This window comes from Myxine glutinosa, chromosome 10 (genome assembly GCF_964187855.1).
Source record: "Myxine glutinosa chromosome 10, kmMyxGlut1.1, whole genome shotgun sequence".
NCBI lineage: Eukaryota > Metazoa > Chordata > Myxini > Myxiniformes > Myxinidae > Myxine > Myxine glutinosa.
The window spans coordinates 52,066,320-52,087,445 of NC_136270.1; the positions used below are offsets into that span (position 1 = coordinate 52,066,320).

Sequence of the window (21,126 nt, forward strand, 5' to 3'; positions counted from 1 at the left end):
CTCCGAAAGCGCTGAATAGAAAAAATTGTGTTGTCATAATTCGACAAGTACAAAACTTCATCCAATCGAGATGAAATTTCTTGAGCATAATCTAGGAATAAATTAGTTTAGAAAAAAAATAATGATGACGTCATCGGTCACGTGGTTCGGTCGCCATATTTGATTTAACACAAATGCCTTAAAAACCACTAAAAATACATCCTGGTGAGGGTTTGCAATCTCTGATTGCTCTTTTTCTTGTTATTATTATACATTTGGTGAGTCCTTGATTCCAAGCTCACCCATATATAGATTATTATTATTTTCCATTTGGGGAGTCCTTTTGATTTTCAGAGAAAATATATCTCCACAGCATAGATACATAGTTGAAGACATGATGGCAGCAGTATAAGGCATGCTTGTCCATAGCTTCAAAAAACACTGGTACAACAAATCTGCAGCAAGATACACAATAACCAGAGTTAATTTACAAGTAATTTATATGCAGTATGGAAAAGGAATTGGTGAAAGGATAACCTGCCAGGAATGATATTGTTATGTCGGGAGGGTAGCGCAATATCTAGAGCCAGATAGATTTGTGTAGGTAGGTATCTGACTGTCGCGATGGGGAATCTCCTTGTAATAAGTTCTGTTTCGGCGATTTGTCGGGTAAGAGTATGCTTGTGAACATATCAGGATGTTCGAGTGTTAAGTAGTTAGGGATTAAAGATAACGCCCCTGTGTGTCCAACCTGGTAGTCAAACCTTTGTCCCTTATGGCAATGCACACCTGTAGACACTTAGTTAGGCCCTTTAGTGCATGCATTAATTAAATTCCCTTCCCTGACAAGACTTTGGAAGAAAACTGACAGGAAGCCAGTTCAGGGCACCGCCGCATGGACCGCAGCCAGCTACACCTCCGCTAGGCCTCGAGTAACACGCTACGTGCTATGACCACGCTACACGCTACGTGCTATGACCACGCTACGTGCTATGACCATGCTCCAGGCCTGTGGAGGGCACTGATTGGGTGGCGCGTCGAGGCTGACGTCACCGCTGCAGGTTATATCAGGGCGCGCCGAACGACAATTGCTCTCTGGGACATCCGGTGCTTCATCTTGCGTAGCACGCTCTTTTCGTCTTGCGCAGCACGGCTCTTGCGGTTCTTGGACATCGAGTTGGCTCTTGCGGAGCACGTCCCTCTGGCCCTCTGGCACGTTCAGCTCGAACCCTTGTGCTTTCTGGCTGTTTCTGGCTGTCTTGTGCTCTCTGCGCTTCCCTGCGCTTCCCTGCTTGGTCTTGGGAGGGCCCTGGTGGTCGTTGGCTCGGGCCTTTCGCGGTGCTTTGGAGTTTGGAGTGAGGGACCTCGTGGTGTGCGATCGGCACTTGTGGAGCTTGGAGCAAGGCCTGGTGGCGTGCGAGCGGGGCCGAACGGAGCCGTGTTGGATGGCAAACAATACAAGACAGACAGATAAACCCACACCACATTTCACAATTACACAACGTGTTCTTTTCCTTTAATTCATTCCTGTGTCTTGTTTCCGAAATCTGTGTGGGGACGTCCCGATTAGAATATTTATTACCGGCGCGTGCTTTTCCTGTCCCGACCTTTATTGTGAATCAACCCTTATATTATTTTCTGTATATATATATATATATATATATATATATATATATATATATATATATATATATATATATATATATATATATATATATATATATCTGAACGCAGTCTCCGTGTGATTGATTTCATAGGTAAGGCTGCAGGGCTCTTGCGTGCCCCCCCCCCCCCTCCATCCCACGCGCTTTGGTGTAGCTTTTGTTTTTGGAGTCCGCCATTGAGTTTCGCCTCGAGAGCTAAGGCCTTCGAGATCGGCTTCCGTGACCGCCTGATTTTAATCAAAGGCGGGCCGCACGACAATATGTTGATGAAAAAGGAAATTTTGCTAAAGTTCAATGGTTTTGGAGAAGTAATAGCTCACATGTAAAGTCATTAATTCAGTAGTGTTAATTAAATTGAGTTAAGTAAAATTTCACTACTTTATCATATGTTTTATGTGTCAATTTGTCTTTTTGTGATCAATGTTAACTCTAACACGAGCCTCGATCTTGTATACAAAAAAAAAAAAAACAGAGAGAAGAATTGACAGGAAACTACCATGGAACACCCAAATGGAACAGTTTGCAATGGTCACATGAGTTTGTAAAAGTTCATGTTCACACCAGTCTTGGATGGTCATTTTTAATTTATCAGCAAAAGATAAATGAATGGTGCATGTACAATGCAAGAGAGTGAGGCAGCCAGGTATGCAGAGATGAGCGAGTCGATAGAATACTGAGGTTAAATGAATTTTGTTTTTTATACAGATAAATATTTAAATTCAACAATTAAGCGAGTATTCATATATATATGTATATATATATATATATATATATATATATATATTGTTACGGACGCGGTTAAATATGTTATTTTGACCGAGCGGTGGTATTACCGCGACCGAACAGTTATTCCCCGACTAGAACCCGATTCCACCCAAACGTTGGCCGTATCGCACCTCAGCTGCTCAATATGGAAAACTCTAAAGCGACCGAATACAAAGAGGAAGAAGACGTACAGAAGAGTAATTGGATTTATTATTTACACATATAAGCAGGAAGAAAGCAATCACGTTTATTTACAGAAGATATTAGATACACAGTGCAATGCTAGCTTACCTACAGTCTTAATTAACCCAGGGACAGAACAAACAAGGACAGACTCACGCGGGGAATGATGATAGGACTGGCGGGAGATGGATGGCTTGCGGGATAGGGAGGTCCAACTGGTCCTGCAACCGATCGACTCGTTGGGCAGCCGCCGCCCCTTCGCGGCCCTGCTCCAAACTGCTGTCCAGGCCTCACGCTGCTGTGGCTGCAGTTTCGGTGGCTCCAGCTGCAGTAAATGCAGTTTCAGTGGCTCGAGCTGCAGTTCAACCCTGGACTTCTTCTCGTCTCTCGGTCAAAGCTCATCTCTCTTGGACCTCCTCTCGTCTCTCTGTAATGGTTCATCTCATCTGGGAAACGCCCTAGCTGCGGGTTATATAGGCCCCGCCCCTCAACCTTGCGAACCTCCTCGATGTTTCTCTCCACACCCTCTCCAAGTCCAACCCCTTGTTCGTGGTTGGTTGAGTGGGGCTGACTCACTCCTCCCCTCTATGACGAGGTGGGGACCCGCCTTTCTTCCCCAACCCTGCCTCGTGGTCAATGGCGGATGAAGAGAAAACCGCCCAAAATGCAGTTGGCAATGCGAATGGCAATTGACAAAAAGGGGGAATGGAAGTTTTGGGAATGGGAATGAAGGGAATCTATCTCTTTCACTGGTGCAATGGAGTATTTCAATTAATGGGAGACACAGCCTTACCCTAAAACACGTAAGATATAACTATCGAACAGGGGTATTCTATGATTGGCTGTGGTGTGGGTGCTCGAAGGACTAATTATGGGACGCCCTTTGACCTTTACACAGCTCCGGAGGCAGGAGGCGCAGAATAACCAATATTAATAATAAAGCACAATCAAAAAAAATACAGTCCTCATATCTGCAACACTGCACCCTCCTCCTCTTAGGTACAACCCGGGCCTACAACTTTTATTTAGTGTGACACGTAGGTGTAGTTCCCTCCACTTTTAACCTGACCCTGAGTGTGACAGTTTTAAAACATAAATAAATGTGTCCCGCTGCTCCATTGCACCCTGCCTAACAGACTTACGCCCACAGTTAACCGAATTGCGGAATGGTCTTCAAACTAAACATACAGCCGGTAGGGAGCTTCATTTACAGTTGACGCTACTTTTATTTACAAGACTAACCCAGGACCTGTGATTGTTCTTTCTGGGGGGGGGGGGGGGGGGGTAGACAGTCTGCTCTGCATCAATGCACCATGAAAGCACCCAAAACGCACCAATACACCCTCAGGCACCAATCGGTGCCCAGTCATCATAGTTCGTCAATGTTCAATAATAAAAATAAACCAACAACCCCTAACCCTGCAGGTGATCTCTTGCTCTTCGGCTCCCTCTGCTGGCTATTATTATGTCTTCCAGTTGTTGTCATTTTCTTTGCTTTTCTTACTGGCGGCCTATTTGCAATAAAGCTTGCCCAAACGTTTCCATTTTATTTGTCTTTATTTATGGCCCACAGGGCCGACTACGTGTGGTTCACCTGTGGGGCATCGGTGCCCTGTGGCCAAGGTCTGCCAGCAAGATTTCGGGCCCTCATGGCCGGTTCCAGCAGAGGGGCCATGCCCCAACCCATTAGGGCCATCAGTGGTGCTCGGCCACAGGCATGTGGTCCATCATGTGGTGCATCGATGCAGACAGCTGGTTCTGGGAATTCCGGGCGCACAATGGAGGACTCACGCACGCTCCCCTCGGCGCACAGGTCATGTGGGAGACAAAAGAGACAAATGAGCGAGGGGTAAGGTCACAAGGGTACACATCAATAAGGCAATGCAAGGCGAAATGCGTACGGAGGGCGAAGTGAGAAAGCTCGTCCCTACCGTACGTCACCCCCCTGTCACCTACACTACCCTTGCCCTTACCCCATATGTACAAAAATCTACACATTTACAAATTCGTCGCTACTGTCACGTCTTCCCCCATATTTCCCTTATACCAAATTCGTCTTCACAATCCCTCTACTTCAAAATTTACCATCACCTAATTCATCATCAATCCTCATAAGGAGGAAGAGATGGAACATCAAGCACAATGTCACACCCACGTCATGATGCGTCTCACCTTCCAAACATTTGCATCAAAAATAATTAAACAACCTGGCATGGTGTGGAGTACCTGTCACCTCAGGTGAGTGGATGCAGATGGTGCGAGGAGACTCCAATCCTAACTATCCTCTAAATGACATTAACACACTTTACACTACCCGGGGTCTTGCCCTGCCAATCCATTGGCCACTTACACTATGGGTTCTAATAACCAATTCCCATTGACCAAACTGTGGTGCTTCTCAATTTGGGGTCTCACTCCTCCGATTCATCTCCCGGTGCCCTTGCACAATTTCTGGGCTGTGACGTGTAGCTCTCCCAGCAGGTCTACCCACCTGCACACCTCCACCACTGCAGTTGCCACCCGAGCTTACCTAGCTCCTCACCCTAACCTAACTAACTGGGGAAGGCCCCTCCTGGCTCTGTCACCCCTTGGTGCCCTCTGGCACTGGGCTACCCGGGTCCGTCCTCCGGATCCTCGGGCCCCATCCACACAACTCTACCGGCTCCCAGAGCCCACCTGCGGCCTCACCTGGCCGACATCCTCACAGTGGTGGAGTGCCCAAACCAACTACACACACTAACAGGCTACACGCCCAGCCATTTCCACAACACTAATGCACCCATCCAAATACCATTCTCTCACCCGCACCACAGATGCCAATATCCAACCACAATTTACCTATACCCTCTACCTAACACTTACACTACCCGCCCCGGGTATTCGTGATGGGGGTCCTCTCTTCCCCCATTCACACCTTCGCACCATCCACTCCACTCCACAATTTCCACCATACTCACTCCACGACCAACGACCATCCATTCCAATACTCCAGATATTCCACACTACCATTTATTCCATACACCTGTTCCTCTTACCTGTTGTTGCACACCTGTGCAATCATACCTGGTGCCACCTGCACCCTTCTCCTCTTCCTGGACCAGTTGGTCAACACAACACACCTCACCATTACCATCACTCAAACACTGCTCCATCCACCTGTTCAGTTGCACACCTGTGCAATCACACCTGTTCAATCCTCACACACTGCTCGATACACTTGAATTCACCTCCAACACTCACACGGCATCATCTCATCTAACTACTCCCCTCTGAAACTTGCGCTTCCCAGTCGTCCCTTTAAACTATTGCGCTCCCACGTCATTATCATCCACACTAATCTACCTGCGTCCCCACTACAGGTATCAGTCACTAACTAAACCTTAACGTCACCTAATGTCATCTTCTAGGTCCCTACACACGATATATCCTAACCCACCCGGGCTAGTTTTCACTGCCATAAACCCCATAATCTAGTGCTCCTTTGCCCCCCCCCTGTGAGGGATGGTGGATTTGCCATCCCACCACATCGGGGAGGTCCTACTATCAATTTCGCTCGTCCAAATCCAACATCAAAAATTTGCCAATCATCTGCCAATCACCGTACCAATCATCAAATTTTGCCTTTTTCTAAATTTGGGTCCAAAACACTAACCTCATCACCGGTCTACTTATTAGATCCTCTCAGTGCGCCAATTCACGTCTACAGCCCGGCTTTGTACAGCCGAGCAATGAATGCGGGTTCTTTGGTACCGGCGGTTGGATGCGTCCGGCATTCGGTGCAGGGAAGGAGGTTTACCCGGGCCGAGATCCCACGCACCACCTCGGCGTGGAGCCATCCAATTGCCCGATCTCGACCTGCCGGAACGCCTCAATAAAAATTGGTCGCCATGACGACCCTTCCTATCGGGCTGCCCGCTCCGCCTAGTGGAGCACGGACGCGGCTGTTCAAAGCGAGGCCCAGCGTGGATCGTGTACGGCGGTCCTTTCGGACCCGCCGCGGTTCGGATCCCCGCTGGTTCTCGCGGCACGCGAAGCTGCCCGACGCACACCGAGGGCCCGATTCGGCTAAATGTCGTTCTAAACTCTAACCCGGTTACCGTCGATGCCTCACCTGCATGCTTACACCCAGCAGCCCGTTCCTTGCTCATACATCCAGCTGTTCCCATGCTCCTCGTACCTTTCCTTACACACCTCGGTACACTCATTCCGCTCACAGACTTGGTCACACACCTGACCACCGAACACCTTTGCACACACTCGTCGCTCGCACACCTCACCAACACACCTCTTAGCGCCCCCTCCTCGGTCACCTCCTCTGTGACAATTACAGGAGTGCTCTCACTCGCACACCCAACCACGTGCCTCACGACCAACTCAAGTGTGCATTCCCACACACGCTCTACCATTCCAGGTGTGCATCCTCGCTCACCTGTCACAACCAACTCACGCTCCGTGTCACTCTCACTACTTTCACCTCCACTCTTGACAGCGCACTCTTTCCTCATGCACCTGTCCGTTACACACCTTTCTCGCACACAATCTTGCGCACACTCTCCCGTTACTTCCTCCGTAACACTCACCACAGGTGTGCATCCTCCCTTACTCTTGACAGCATGCTCTTTCCCCATGCACCCGTCCGTTACACACCTTTCTCGCTCACACTCTTTCGTTACTTCCTCCGTAACACTCACCACACCGTGCTTCCATGTGCTCCCTCGCACACGCGCTACGACCGACTCACTCTCGACAGCACACCCACTCCTCGGCGCACACTTTTTCCTCACACACCCCATGGTCGGACATTCTCGCACACCTCTTTTTTCGCACACCAGACCTGTCGCACACTTCACCAACGGCCTCTCACGAACACCCGAGTCCACAACAACCCCCAATCCGACTGAAGCTCCCCTCACATCATGTACATTTCCGATTATATCGCCACTCACCTTGGCACCTCTTCGTCGCACCTCTTCTGCCACCTGCAAACTCTTTATTTGGTTTGTGAGCAGCACATCATGAGTTGAGCACCGACCTTGTACATATTCCATCACCTCCTCCTTTATTTCCTTCTTAGTTTCTGTCCGTCTCTTCTTAATTTCACTCACCTCTTCTTCCACTTCCTCTAATTTTTGCTTCACCTCTTTTATTTCCCGGTGCGTCTCCTCAAGTTCGTCCTCTAAGGCTACCGTGACCGTCTCTATGTGCATCCTCACCTGCCGGTCCTTTGTCTCCATTACCTCTGTCACCTCGTCCAACCTCATTGTCAGTCCCTCACGTACCATCTGACATTGCCTCTGTGTCGCTATTGTCATTTTTAATTTCTTTTTGTGTCGCCTTTAACCCTCCTAGTACCGCAGTGTTCCTTTGAACCTGCTCCACTAACTCCGTTTGTCCCTCTGTCAGCTGTTCCACCTCCCCTGTCAGACCCTCTATTCCCCCTTGTAACCTCGCCGTATTAATCCTCACCTCTTTCTCTATACGCTTTTCGCCTCGCTTTACCTCCTCGCGTACCCCCGAGACCTCCTCACTTACACCTCGTCGTATCTCCTCTTTCATCTCCTCCATCTGGTTCCCCATCTGTTCGATTTCCCGGGCGGATTGCTCCGCTATTTCCCGCAGTTTGTCTTCCATCCTATTTTCTAACCCCATTAACCCATTTTTCACCCCCTCTAACTGATTCTCCTGGGCAGCCATTCTATTTTCCACCCCTGTTAACCCATTCTTTGCCTCTTTTATCCCGTTGTCTAACCCCTCAAATTTAGCTTCTAGCCGTTCCCCCATTTCTCCCATTTTGCCCCCAGTTCTCCCATTTTGCCCCCCATTTCACCCCCCAATCGCTCACTATCAGCCCTCGCTCCGTCCCTCATTACCCCCATTTGGTCCTCCAATCGCTCACTCTGAGCCTCCATCCGGTTCCCCATTTTGGCTTCTAATCGCTCCCCCTGAGCATCCATTTTTGCCATCATTTGAATCATAAAGACTCGCATGTACTCTGGCATCTCTGGCTCGGCTGCCGCGACCACGTGCGCAGCGCAATTTGATGCTGCTACGGTCACGGGCGCGGCAAAATTTGGTGCCGCTACACCCACGTGCGCGAGGACGCCATCTTGTGCGTCTGATACCCCCTCAACCACCTCCTCCATATACATTTCCCCGAGGTCCTGGGTCGATTCCACCCCGTCTATCTCTAGCTCACCCACCGGCATCCGATCGCCTTGACCAGCCATGGCGCGATTTCAAAATTCGGGTTTTGCTTTAAAACACAAATTTCCAACAGCTTGTAATTTTGAGCGCGTTAAGCGTGCTTCGGGCCTCGTATTTCACTCCCCGACACCAATTGTTACGGACGCGGTTAAAGATGTTATTTTGACCGAGCGGTGGTATTACCGCGACCGAACAGTTATTCCCCGACTAGAACCCGATTCCACCCAAACGTTGGCCGTATCGCACCTCAGCTGCTCAATATGGAAAACTCTAAAGCGACCGAATACAAAGAGGAAGAAGACGTACAGAAGAGTAATTGGATTTATTATTTACACATATAAGCAGGAAGAAAGCAATCACGTTTATTTACAGAAGATATTAGATACACAGTGCAACGCTAGCTTACCTACAGTCTTAATTAACCCAGGGACAGAACAAACAAGGACAGACTCACGCGGGGAATGATGATAGGACTGGCGGGAGATGGATGGCTTGCGGGATAGGGAGGTCCAACTGGTCCTGCAACCGATCGACTCGTTGGGCAGCCGCCGCCCCTTCGCGGCCCTGCTCCAAACTGCCGTCCAGGCCTCACGCTGCTGTGGCTGCAGTTTCGGTGGCTCCAGCTGCAGTAAATGCAGTTTCAGTGGCTCGAGCTGCAGTTCAACCCTGGACTTCTTCTCGTCTCTCGGTCAAAGCTCATCTCTCTTGGACCTCCTCTCGTCTCTCTGTAATGGTTCATCTCTTCTGGGAAACGCCCTAGCTGCGGGTTATATAGGCCCCGCCCCTCAACCTTGCGAACCTCCTCGATGTTTCTCTCCACACCCTCTCCAAGTCCAACCCCTTGTTCGTGGTTGGTTGAGTGGGGCTGACTCACTCCTCCCCTCTATGACGAGGTGGGGACCCGCCTTTCTTCCCCAACCCTGCCTCGTGGTCAATGGCGGATGAAGAGAAAACCGCCCAAAATGCAGTTGGCAATGCGAATGGCAATTGACGAAAAGGGGGAATGAAAGTTTTGGGAATGGGAATGAAGGGAATCTATCTCTTTCACTGGTGCAATGGAGTATTTCAATTAATGGGAGACACAGCCTTACCCTAAAACACATAATAAGATATAACTATCGAACAGGGGTATTCTATGATTGGCTGTGGTGTGGGTGCTCTATGGACTAATTATGGGACGCCCTTTGACCTTTACACAGCTCCGGAGGCAGGAGGCGCAGAATAACCAATATTAATAATAAAGCACAATCAAAAAAAATAGTCGTCATATCTGCAACAATATATATATATATATATATATATATATATATATATATATATATATATATATATATATATATATATATATATATATATATAATGAATTTGAGAATGGTGTTTTTTTTGTGTTGTAAAATATCACCCTCCTTTCTCCAGTTGTTGTGTGTAAAGGTCAAAGGTCGTTCCCGTAGTTATTTCATATACCACACGTAGCCAATCATATGTCCTTCGATACAGTTATCTCCTTATTCTATGTAGGTTAAGGCCTTGTCTTCCATGAATTAACACTCCATTGCACCAAAGTGGAATAAGGTAGATTCCCTGCACATCCCCCCTTTCGTCAATTGCCAACTGCACTTGGCGGTTGTCTGCAATTGCCGCCATTAAGCATGTGCTCTGTTCAGGGAAGAAAGGCGTAGCACCTCATCGTCATCAAAAGTTGGAGTCAGAGAGCCCTCAACCACCAATCAGCACCGCGGTGAGCGAACCGGTAGGCGTGCCCTCGTAGCCCGCGGCTTGATTCCAGGGAGGGCAATAAAAGGAGGAGTGAGGGACTGCTTTGAGATGAGGAAGGGATCCCCACGAGCAGATGCGTCAGGAAGAGAACCCGTCACGCAACACCCCCACGAGATACGAGAGAGAAGGCAGATGAACCGGTGGAGAGCACACGGCGCATGAGGCGGAGGAATCCCTGAAAGAGCAGCGGCACGCAGCAGCTTCAGCCACAGCAGCTTCGGGTTTCACCGGCAGTATCGACCGTGGCCGCGAAGGAACGCGCCGTGCGAGACCGATCAAGAGGGCGGCGGCTGCTCCCTCCCGGCCCAACCGTGCTTCAGTCCGAGCTGAACCTTCCTCTCCCTCCAGCCATCCACCTCCTGCCATTCCTGTCATCATCCCCCGTGTAAGTGTGCTCGTAGTCTGTCTTTGTGTGTCTTGTCCCTGGGTATAAGTAAGACTGCCATAGGTAAGCTAGCGTTGCACTGTCTCCTTGCTTCTGTCTGTCTTTTATTTTATTATCCTTCCTTCTTGCTTGGTTTCTTTGATTGTGTAAATAGTAGTAATAAATAGTATTCGTATTCCCAACCTTTTGCCTTTGTCTTCTTCTTCTTCTTCTCATCCGTCGTCTTTGTCTTTTCCAAATTGAATACCTGTTGCACGATTTGGCCAACGTTCAGGAATCGGGTCTAGTCATTGTTAATAGTTCGTGCCGCGGTTGCTTAAAACCGCTCGGCAATTAACATCTATCCGCGGTACGAACGGGGCTGCGCACCTGCCTTTCCGGAGGTCGCGGTACAGCGTCAGGGACCACGTCGGTCAGTCATATAAGCGAGGGGATTAATCCCCCCCTTGTTAAGTGGGGAAGGCCGACGTTGGATTCCGCAACAATATATATATATATATATATATATATAATTATATGTATATATATATATGTATATATATATATATATATATATATATATATATATATATATATATATATTTATATATATATATATATATATATTTATATATATATATATATATATATTTATATATATATATATATATATATATATTTTTTTTTATATATATATATATATATATATATATATATATATATATATATATATATATATATATATATATATATCTATATATATCTATATATATCAGATCCTCCAATGGAACAAACAAGAATGACAGCACTGTGGTTACAATTTGTGACAAAATCTGGTAACGGGCCGATTGGGAAACGCGCATGAAAAGCACTCAAAAGATGAAAGCGCGATTGGAAAACATTTAATGCCCTATTTACCTATTATAAGATTAACTCGACACCTCTCACCCATGACAGCCTCCGCCACGGTTATATCAGAACAAGCTGATTTGTCACATAGTCACGGATTGTTAAACCTCAATATAGGGCCGTTAAAAAATTAGGTAACTTTACTTTTTCAAGGAGCCGTGTACAGTGCCCGCTGCCGGGCTTGATGAAACCTTACTAATAATATTTATTCGACATATGCTTCGATTTTTCAGAGTCCCTAATTTGTGAGTAACACTTGACACAACCAAAGCCAATGGAAATATGACGCAACAAACCAGGGCAGTGTATTATCAGCAGAGGCCTACAGGCCTGATGGCTTATAGGCCCACCAGAAAACCAAGATGGCAGCCATATTGTTATGCTTGGGTGCAATAGTGGGTGGATCGAGTCAAGCGACAATGTGGGTGGGGTCCGACAGCTGTCCGCCAAATGGGTGCACGTTTCAAAAACCTACCCCCAACAAGAACAACAAGCCCTTGAAGACCTGGGACACGTCGCACGTAAAAAGAAAAATGAGCTTGTGAAATGATATTTCTAGAAAATGCTTTCGACAGCACCACCTAAACAGATATCAACAGCTGTTTCCATGTAAATAGTTGCTATGTTTGGATTTAAATGTTGCACATTATTTCGCATAGTCACCATCATGCTCTGAAATTAACTTGAAGGAAATAACTATTTTGCACTGAGAATGATTATTGCAATAAATTGTAATCAAACGACAGACCAAATACTGCAATGGAGTCATGAGAAGGAACCCAAATAAGTAAAGAGCAAAGATGGAGTCATCAGGAGGAACCTAGGTAGGATTCGGGTTTCAGCCGCTACTCCACAACCCTCAAACCCATCCGGGCGCAGCCAAGTGAACCTTACAGAAAACTTCTTGCAATAATTCACTTCTCCCTAGATAGATAGATAAAGGAAGAGAAATAAAGAGTAAAAGTAATAAAAGAAAAGAAAAAGCAAGAATTAGAATGAACTAGACCTGCCACTTTATAACTGCTGGCAGTGATGACCTGTTTCCTCTGCCTTCCCGCTTTCATACAACCCTGCTTTTACATTCTTTCTTTTTTTCTCATCAACTTATCCTTAGATGATGCTCAATAAATTAATTATAATTATAACCAGAGGTTTTTGACAGATGTATTACCCTCAAGACCTCTAATCTGTCCAATTACAGGAAAGTGTTGTAAGGGTAAGTGAGGATTTGTTTTTACAAGGATTATTGAGCAATGGAGTCTGTCATAAATAAAGTCTTGGAAGAAGTATATAAAGTACCAGCCTAACTGCAGTGGATTTCCCTTGCTCCAGGTGAGCCACCATCCGCCTATCTCGACCTGCCATTGTGAGTCCAGAAATTTCTGCTTTTGGCAAGGTAGGTTGCATGTCAAATGTACCTCAAATGTATTATTTGCATTCAACATCTCATTTGATCACTTCCATTATCTTTTTCGTCCTGCTTTTTTTGTCTACAAAATCAAGGCTCATGGAAGAGTGAGAAGACAGAATGGATCGGGATGCAACAAAACAAAAGGAAAAGTCGTAAGGGAGGGCAGGGTTGAGGGACAAAATAGAGGAATATGGACGAATGAGGGATGCGCAGAAGAATGAGGGGTGGGGAGGTGGGGATACACAGGTTGGAGAGATCAATACAGAAGCAATCAATCAGGAAAGAAAAACAAGGAATTTGGAAAGAGGTGAGCTTGGAGGAGAGGAGGGCTTTGATGGGGGTAGAAAATATGATTTTGGATTGGGGACAATCTGAGCTGTGTTGAAGACCTAGAGGGAAAATGAGATTGAAAAGAATATGGAATTGGTTCACCAGAGGTGTTGATGCTGGACCATGTGTGCCCTGCAGCATCCTGGGGGACACAGCACGGAAAGAGCAGAGGGTGCAAGACCAGAAAGGAGATGGTAGAAGACAGAAACTATTGACCCATCGGCGATGGTGAAGTGATTGACCCATACACTCAGCTTCATCACCGGAGATTCCAATAATCTTGAAGGCCTTGGTTTCCAGGGTGTCGAGCTGAGCAAGATGGTGTGGCAGGGGATCCAGGCCAGAGGGGAGAGCAGTACTCCATCAAGCTGTAGATGAATGCCTTGTTGGTGGATAGGAGTTCGAGTGTGCCAAGGAAGGACTTTGTACAACGGAGGATGCACAGTTGGCGGCTGGCTTTTACCCAAGAAAGATTATGGTTGATAGTGAGACCAAGGAGTTTGAATGCCCAAACTTCCGCCAGAGGGCTGTTTATAAAGTAAATTGGGGTGGGGGGTGGGGTTGGGAGGTGCCAGTTGGTCCTTTTGGAAAGAGGTAGTGAGTGTGAGATTTGTCAGGATTTGAAGCATATTCCAATTATGTGACCATGTTGTGATTTTGTCCGGTTCTGAAGAGAGGGAAGAGGCTGCAGCCTACCTGTAGAAGGACGAGTGACGTCACGGCAGAGGGTGGAGTCATCAGCACACAGATAAAGAGGATTTTCCAGTCAGAGAGACCAGCGATGATCAGGAAAGGACTGGGCCAAGAACACTGCCTGGGCACACTCCAGCCTTGACGGGGAGAGGAGATTAAAAGATTTCGTTAAGAGCCACATGTTGGCTACGAGAGTAGAGGAGGTCAGTTAGCCATGTGTGGAGTTGGCGTTGGATGCCATAGGCAGAGAGTTTGGAGAGTACGGCAGGATGCCAGACCTTATCGAAAGCACAAAATATGTCCAGAGAGATGGTCATGATCTCATGTGTGACATTGAGGGCCTCCATCCATTATTGGGAGAGTTGAAGCAGCATGCCCCAGGTGGAGTGACCTGGTCCGAATCCAAATTGGTGATCTGAGATGAGTTTTTTTTTTAGATTTTTTGAAGAGAGGAGGGAAAATAGAAAAATGTTGAGGAGGTATAAGTGAAATACCTGGGAAAGTAAAAACGAGGAACACAAAGATAAATAATTTTCACATTTTCTATCCGAGGTAAGACAAGCAACGATGCTGCGGTAGTCCTTTGACGATACAAAAAAGCTAATATATAGCACAAAAAATGTATGATTAACATGAAATATTGCACGGGATATAACAGCAACGGCTGGACGAAATATAACAATAAAAACATGACAAATACACTTCGGAAACCTTCGATTTAGTGAGGTGAAAACAGAGCTCAGATGTTCGCAAACACGTGAAAGAATCCCTGAGTGGGAGCTTCTGATTCCTCATGAAGCTTGTTATTATCTCCAAATTCCTCCTTGTTAAGCTTTTTGTTATGTGAGCTTTGGTATTGCGTATTTGTTTGAAGTGTGTCATGGACGGTGACAGGTTCACAGGAATGTCTTTGTTGTATTTGCGCAGATGTTCGGTGGAAAAACAAGTTTTGGGGCAAATCCATGGAGATAGTCCCCGAGGGCACGGTGCATCTCATGCTTCCGAAGTAAGTCTCAGGCAGGCCTCAAATGATGTCTGCTGCATACAAATAAGCCTACTCAAGCTGCATGTCATTGCTTAACAATGAACCCTATCTTGCCGCTCCTGAACTTTACATTATTTGGAAATCTCAATCTGGATCACTGTGCTCTTGATCATTTCATTCCTTACTCTGAAGGAAGAGTATGCATGAATGAATGAATGAATGATCGTTTTTTTTAAGGCCATTTTTCCCTGCTAGAGCGAGGGTTGGCCTTGCGGTCCCCATGAGCTCATGGTTCACTGTTTGAGGCAATGTTTTTATGGCCGGATGCCCTTCCTGACGCCAACCCTTGATCGCCTCTTACGATGCGCAGGGATACGGTGTACCTATTCTAAATCGGGGTACACACCGTCATCATTCACCCCAGCAAGCTGGTACCAAAAATTATGTGTTCTGTACTTGAAGGAAGAGTACAGAACACCTAATTTTTGGTGTGAATGGTTCCCTACCAAACAGCACGGTAGCTCACAGTTGGTGACAAGCTCGCCATTGAGCTTTGTAGTACGAGTTTGAATCCTGATAGTGTTAGACTAATCTAAATGCCGTGCTGATCGATGTTTATCAGCGTAATTAAAATCTGCAAAATTAAACTTCAAACGGGCAATAACGAAAGTGGAGTGAGTACAGAGAATGGAGAAGGCTGAGTGAGTGTGTGCAATGATGCGCGCAGAGCAAGTGCAGGCCTTCACAATGCCGGAGCGAGCGCAGGCAATGGCGAGGTCATGGCAAGCGCAGGCAGTGGCGAGGGCATAACAAGCGCAGGCAGTGGTGAGGGCAAGCAGTGGCGAGGGCATAGCAAGCGCAGGCAGTGGCAAGGGCAAAGCAAGCGCAGGCAGTGGCGAGGGCATAGCGAGCGCAGGCAATGGCGAGGGCATAGCGAGCGCAGGCAATGGGGAGGGCATAGCGAGCGCAGGCAATGGCGAGGGCAAAGCGAGCGCAGGCAATGGCGAGGGCATAGCGAGCGCAGGCAATGGCGAGGGCAACGCGAGCGCAGGCAATGTCAAGGGCATAGCGAGCGCAGGCAATGGCGAGGGCCTTGCGAGCGCAGGCAATGGTGAGGGCATAGCGAGCGCAGGCACTGGAGGGCAGAGTGAAGGTGGAGTGAGCAAAGGCGGTGGCAAGAGCAAAACGAGTGCAGGTAGTGGCGAGAGTGGAGATAGTGCAGGCAGTGGTCAGGGTGGAGATGTGCAGGCAGTGGCGACAGCAAACAAAGTGATAGACAGTGGCAAGGGAAGAACAAGTGCAGGCAGTTATGAAGGTGGAACAATTACAGGCAGTAATTTTCCATTCCTGTAAAATAATTAGAGGAAACGAAAATTTAAATAACATATACCAATTTCCATAGTTGAAATAAATATAGGGGAGTACAGTATTAGTGATTGGGTTTTGGGATTGGGGGTGATTGGGATTGGGAGTGAGGCATGATTTGGTGTTGATATTTATTGTGATGACTGCTATTAGCATTGCATATGGTACATGTTCGAGAGCCTTGATGGTGCTCGTTTCTGTCGATGCTGTTGCTGATGGCTCACCAATAAGTGATGAAACTGGTCCGGTGTATAATACGTCATGTAGCATTGGGATTCTCATCTATATGGTACTTGTGAATGTCCAGCTGAAGAGGAGCCCAGATGGGGATTGAAATGGCAAAGGCTTTACTTTGTGTAGCTTTTCTTAGTTTGTTTAGATAGTTTTTTCAACTGCAGGGGTGGGGGTTATATATATATATATATATATATATATATATATATATATATATATATGTATATATATATATATATATATATATATATATATATATATATATATATATATATATATACATTTATTCATTCATTCATTCATTCATTCATATATATATATGAATATATATATTGGCTTATATATTTTTATATATATGCCTGGTATATATATATATATATGAATATATATATATATGCCAACACCAGGTTAGGTGTTGGCTTCGCGGTGAGGGTGCCGGCTTGGGATCCTCGGATCCTGGGTTTGAATCCCGGTCGATCGCTGAATTAACGCCAGGGGGGTTGACTCAGCCTGTCATCCTTCTGAGGTCGGCAAATTGAGTACCAGCATGCTGGGATGAATGATCCCGCCCGGTGTGTACCCCGGTTTAGAATAGGTACACCGTATCCCTGCGCATCGTAAGAGGTGACCAAGGGTTGGCGTCAGGAAGGGCATCCGGCCATAAAAACATTGCCTCAAACAGGGAACCATGATTGTCATGGGGCCCGCAAGGCTAACCCCCGCTCTAGCTGGGAAAATGGCTTTAAAACGATCATTCATATATATATATATATATATATATATATATATATATATATATATATATATATATATATATATATATATATATATATATACATACATATATATATATATATATATATATATATATATATATATACATACATATATATATATATATATATATATATATATATATATATACATACATACATACATACATACATACACACACACACCACATGACCAAAAGTATGCAGACACCCCTTCTTTTTCTTTTCAGCAATGGGTGTGGCTTTTTCAGCCACACCCATTGCTGACAGGTATATATAATCGAGCACACAGCCATGCAATCTCCATAGATAAACATTAGCAGTAGAATGGGCCATACTGAAGAGCTCAGTGACTTTCAGCATGGCACCGTTATGGAATGCCACCTTTCCAACAACTCAGTTCGTCAAATTTCTGCCCTGCTCGAGCTGCCCCGGTCAACTGTAAGTGCTGTTATTGTGAAGTGGAAACGTCTGGGAGCAACGACAGATCAGCTGCGAAGTGGTAGACCACACAGGCTCACTTAATGGGACCGCCGAGTGCTAAAGCGCAGAACGCGTAAAAAATCGTCTGTCCTCGGTTGCAACACTCACTACCGAGTTCCAAACTGCCTCTGGAAGCAACGTCAGCACAACAACTGTTCGTCGGGAGCTTCATGAAATGGGTTTCCATGGTCGAGCAGCCACACACAAGCCTAAGATCACCATGCGCAATGCCAAGCGTTGACTGGAATGGTGTAAAGCTCGCCACCATTGGACTCTGGAGCAGTGGAAACGCGTTCTCTGGAGTGATGAATCGCGCTTCACCATCTGGCAGTCCGACGGCCAAACCTGGGTTTGGTGGATGCCAGGAGAACGCTACCTGCCCAAATGCATACTGCCAACTGTAAAGCTTGGTGGAGGAGGAATAATGTTCTGGGGATGTTTTCATGATTCGGGCTAGGCCCCTTAGTTCCAGTGAAGGGAAATCTTAATGCCACATGAAAGCCCGCTTGGAGTTTGAAAAAAAAGGACCTAAAGGACTCTCAGACAGTGAGAAACAAGATTATATGGGCTTTCATGTGCCTTTCACTGAGGAGAGGCTTCCGTCTGGCCACTCTGCCATAAATCCCAGTTCGGTGGAGTGTTGCAGTGATGGTTGTCCTTCTGGAAGTTTCTCCCATCTCCACACAGGATCTCTGGAGCTCAGCCAGAGTGACCATCGGGTTCTTGGTCACCTCTCTTGCCAAGGCCCTTCTCCCCCGAATGCTCAGTTTGGCCGGGCGGCCAGCTCTAGGAAGAGTCCTGGTTGTTCCAAGCTTCTTCCATTTAAGAATTATGGAGGCCACTGTGCTCTTGGGAACCTTCAACGCAGCAGAGATTTTTTTTGTAGACTTCCCCAAATCTGTGCCTCGACACAATCCTGTCTCTGAGCTCTGCAGGCAGTTCCTTCGACCTCATGGCTTGGTTTTTGCTCTGATATATGCATTGTCAGCTGTGAGACCTTATATCGACAGGTGTGTGCCTTTCCAAATCATGTCCAATCAATTGAATTTACCATAGGTGGACTCCAATCAAGGTGTAGAAACATCTCAAAGATGATGAAGAGAAATGGGAGGCACCTGAGCTAAATTTCAAGTGTCATAGCAAAGGGTCTGAATACTTATGTAAATGTGATATTTCTGTTTTTTCTTTTTAATAAATTTGCAAAACTTTCTAAAATCCTGTTTTCTCTTTGTCATTATGGGGTATTGAATGTAGGTTGATGAGGGAAAAAATGAATTTAAAAGATTTCAGCATAAGGCTGCAACATAAAAAAGGTGAAAAAAGTGAAGGGGTCTGAATACTTTCTAAATGCACTGTATATATATATATATATATATATATATATATATATATATATATATATATATATATATATATATATATATATATATATATATATATATTATATATATTATATATATATATATATATATATATATATATATATATATATATATATATATATATATATATAGACTCCCTCCCATGCTCTTCTAGCCAATATATATGGTGGCGGCCATCTTGGAATTTGACGTGGCGACCCAATTTTCAATAGTGTTCTTCCTTATGCCGTCCCGGTGTGTACCCTGGATAAGAATAGGTACACCGTATCCCTGCATGTCGTAAGAGACGACTAAGAGGGTTGGCGTCAGGAAGGCCATCCGGCCATAAAAAAAAAAACAAAAAAAAAACAAAAAAACATTGCCTCAAAAAGGGAACCATGACAATTACAACTACATATGGGCAGGGTACAGCCCGAAGTGGAGATCGGTTTCTGAGGTTTGGGACATGGAATGTAGGGACAATGACAGGGAGATCAGGAGAAGTGGTGGAAGTATTGGTCAGAAGAAGAGTGGACATATGTTGTGTGCAAGAGACGAGATGGAAGGGAAGTGGTGTGAGAATGGTGAAGGGTAGGCAGGGACAGAAATACAAGTTTGTGTGGCAAGGGTGCCCGGAGGGCGTGAATGGTGTTGGTGTCCTGTTTTCTGAGGAGTTTGTAGACAGTGCGGTGAGTGTGACTAGAGAGTGATAGGTTGATGATGGTGAAAATGATGATTGGAAAGCTCTTGGTGAACGTCATCTCGGGATATGCTCCGCAGGTTGGTCGAAGCGATGAAGAAAAGGACAAGTTCTGGTGTGCGATAGAGAAGCTGATGGAAAACGTGAAAGATGAGGAAGTTGTTGTGGTAGGAGGAGACCTAAATGGACATGTGGGAAGGAGTATGGACGGTTTTGACGGAGTTCATGGGGGTTACGGATATGGTGTGAGAAATGGAGAAGGTGAAAGGATTTTGGAGTTTGCTGATGGAGCTGATTTGTTGATTTGTAATACTCAGTTCCAGAAAGAGGATAATAAGCTTGTTACATACACGTCAGGTGGGTCGACGACAACCGTTGACTACCTGATGGTGCGTAGGCGAGATAGCGGGCACCTCCGGGACACAAAGGTGATCCCAGGGGAGGAGGCTGTTTCACAGCACCACTTGGTTGTCTGCGACGTAAGGGTGAAAGGTGCGAGGAGAGCTCGGCGGGTGAAGTACCAACCGAGAATGAAGGTGTGGAGGTTGAAAGAGGTGACAGTAAGGGAGGCATTAAAAGAGAGGCTGAGTAGGGTCGAGGATGATGTGGTTGAGCTTGAAAGTGGTTGGATGTCAATGAAAGCTTGCCTGTTGGGAGCCGTTGGTGAGGTATGTGGATTGACAAAAGGACCACCGAGGCACTCGGAAACATGGTGGTGGGATGATGAAGTTGGAAAGAGGATTGACGAGAAGAGGAAGAAGTTCAAGGAGTGGCAGAAGGCGAAGGGTACGGGAGCAGAAACAGCAGAGCATGAAAGTTATAAGGCAGCCAAGAAGGCTGCAAAGAAAGAGGTAGCAAAGGCGCAGGAGGCATGTAGGAAAATGTTCGGAGAACGCTTGGATTCGGAAGAGGGTCAGAAAGCAGTATTCAGGATTGCAAAGCAGATA

The 21,126-nt window shown here is 46.2% G+C and overlaps 1 protein-coding gene across 2 annotated transcripts in view; it reads left to right on the plus strand.

Annotated features, from left to right (window-relative positions):
* LOC137434537 (oxysterol-binding protein-related protein 6) overlaps positions 1 to 21,126 on the plus strand; it is a 195,996-nt gene that overhangs the window by 148,456 nt on the left and 26,414 nt on the right. For both annotated transcript variants that reach the window (XR_013624726.1, XM_068127654.2), the window contains exons 17-18: positions 13,177 to 13,240; positions 15,206 to 15,284. Coding sequence is in view for 1 of the 2 variants with exons in the window: in XM_068127654.2 (XP_067983755.2) it covers positions 13,177 to 13,240; positions 15,206 to 15,284 (143 nt within the window). In the remaining variant the exon portion in view is untranslated. The remainder of the gene's footprint in view (positions 1 to 13,176; positions 13,241 to 15,205; positions 15,285 to 21,126) is intronic.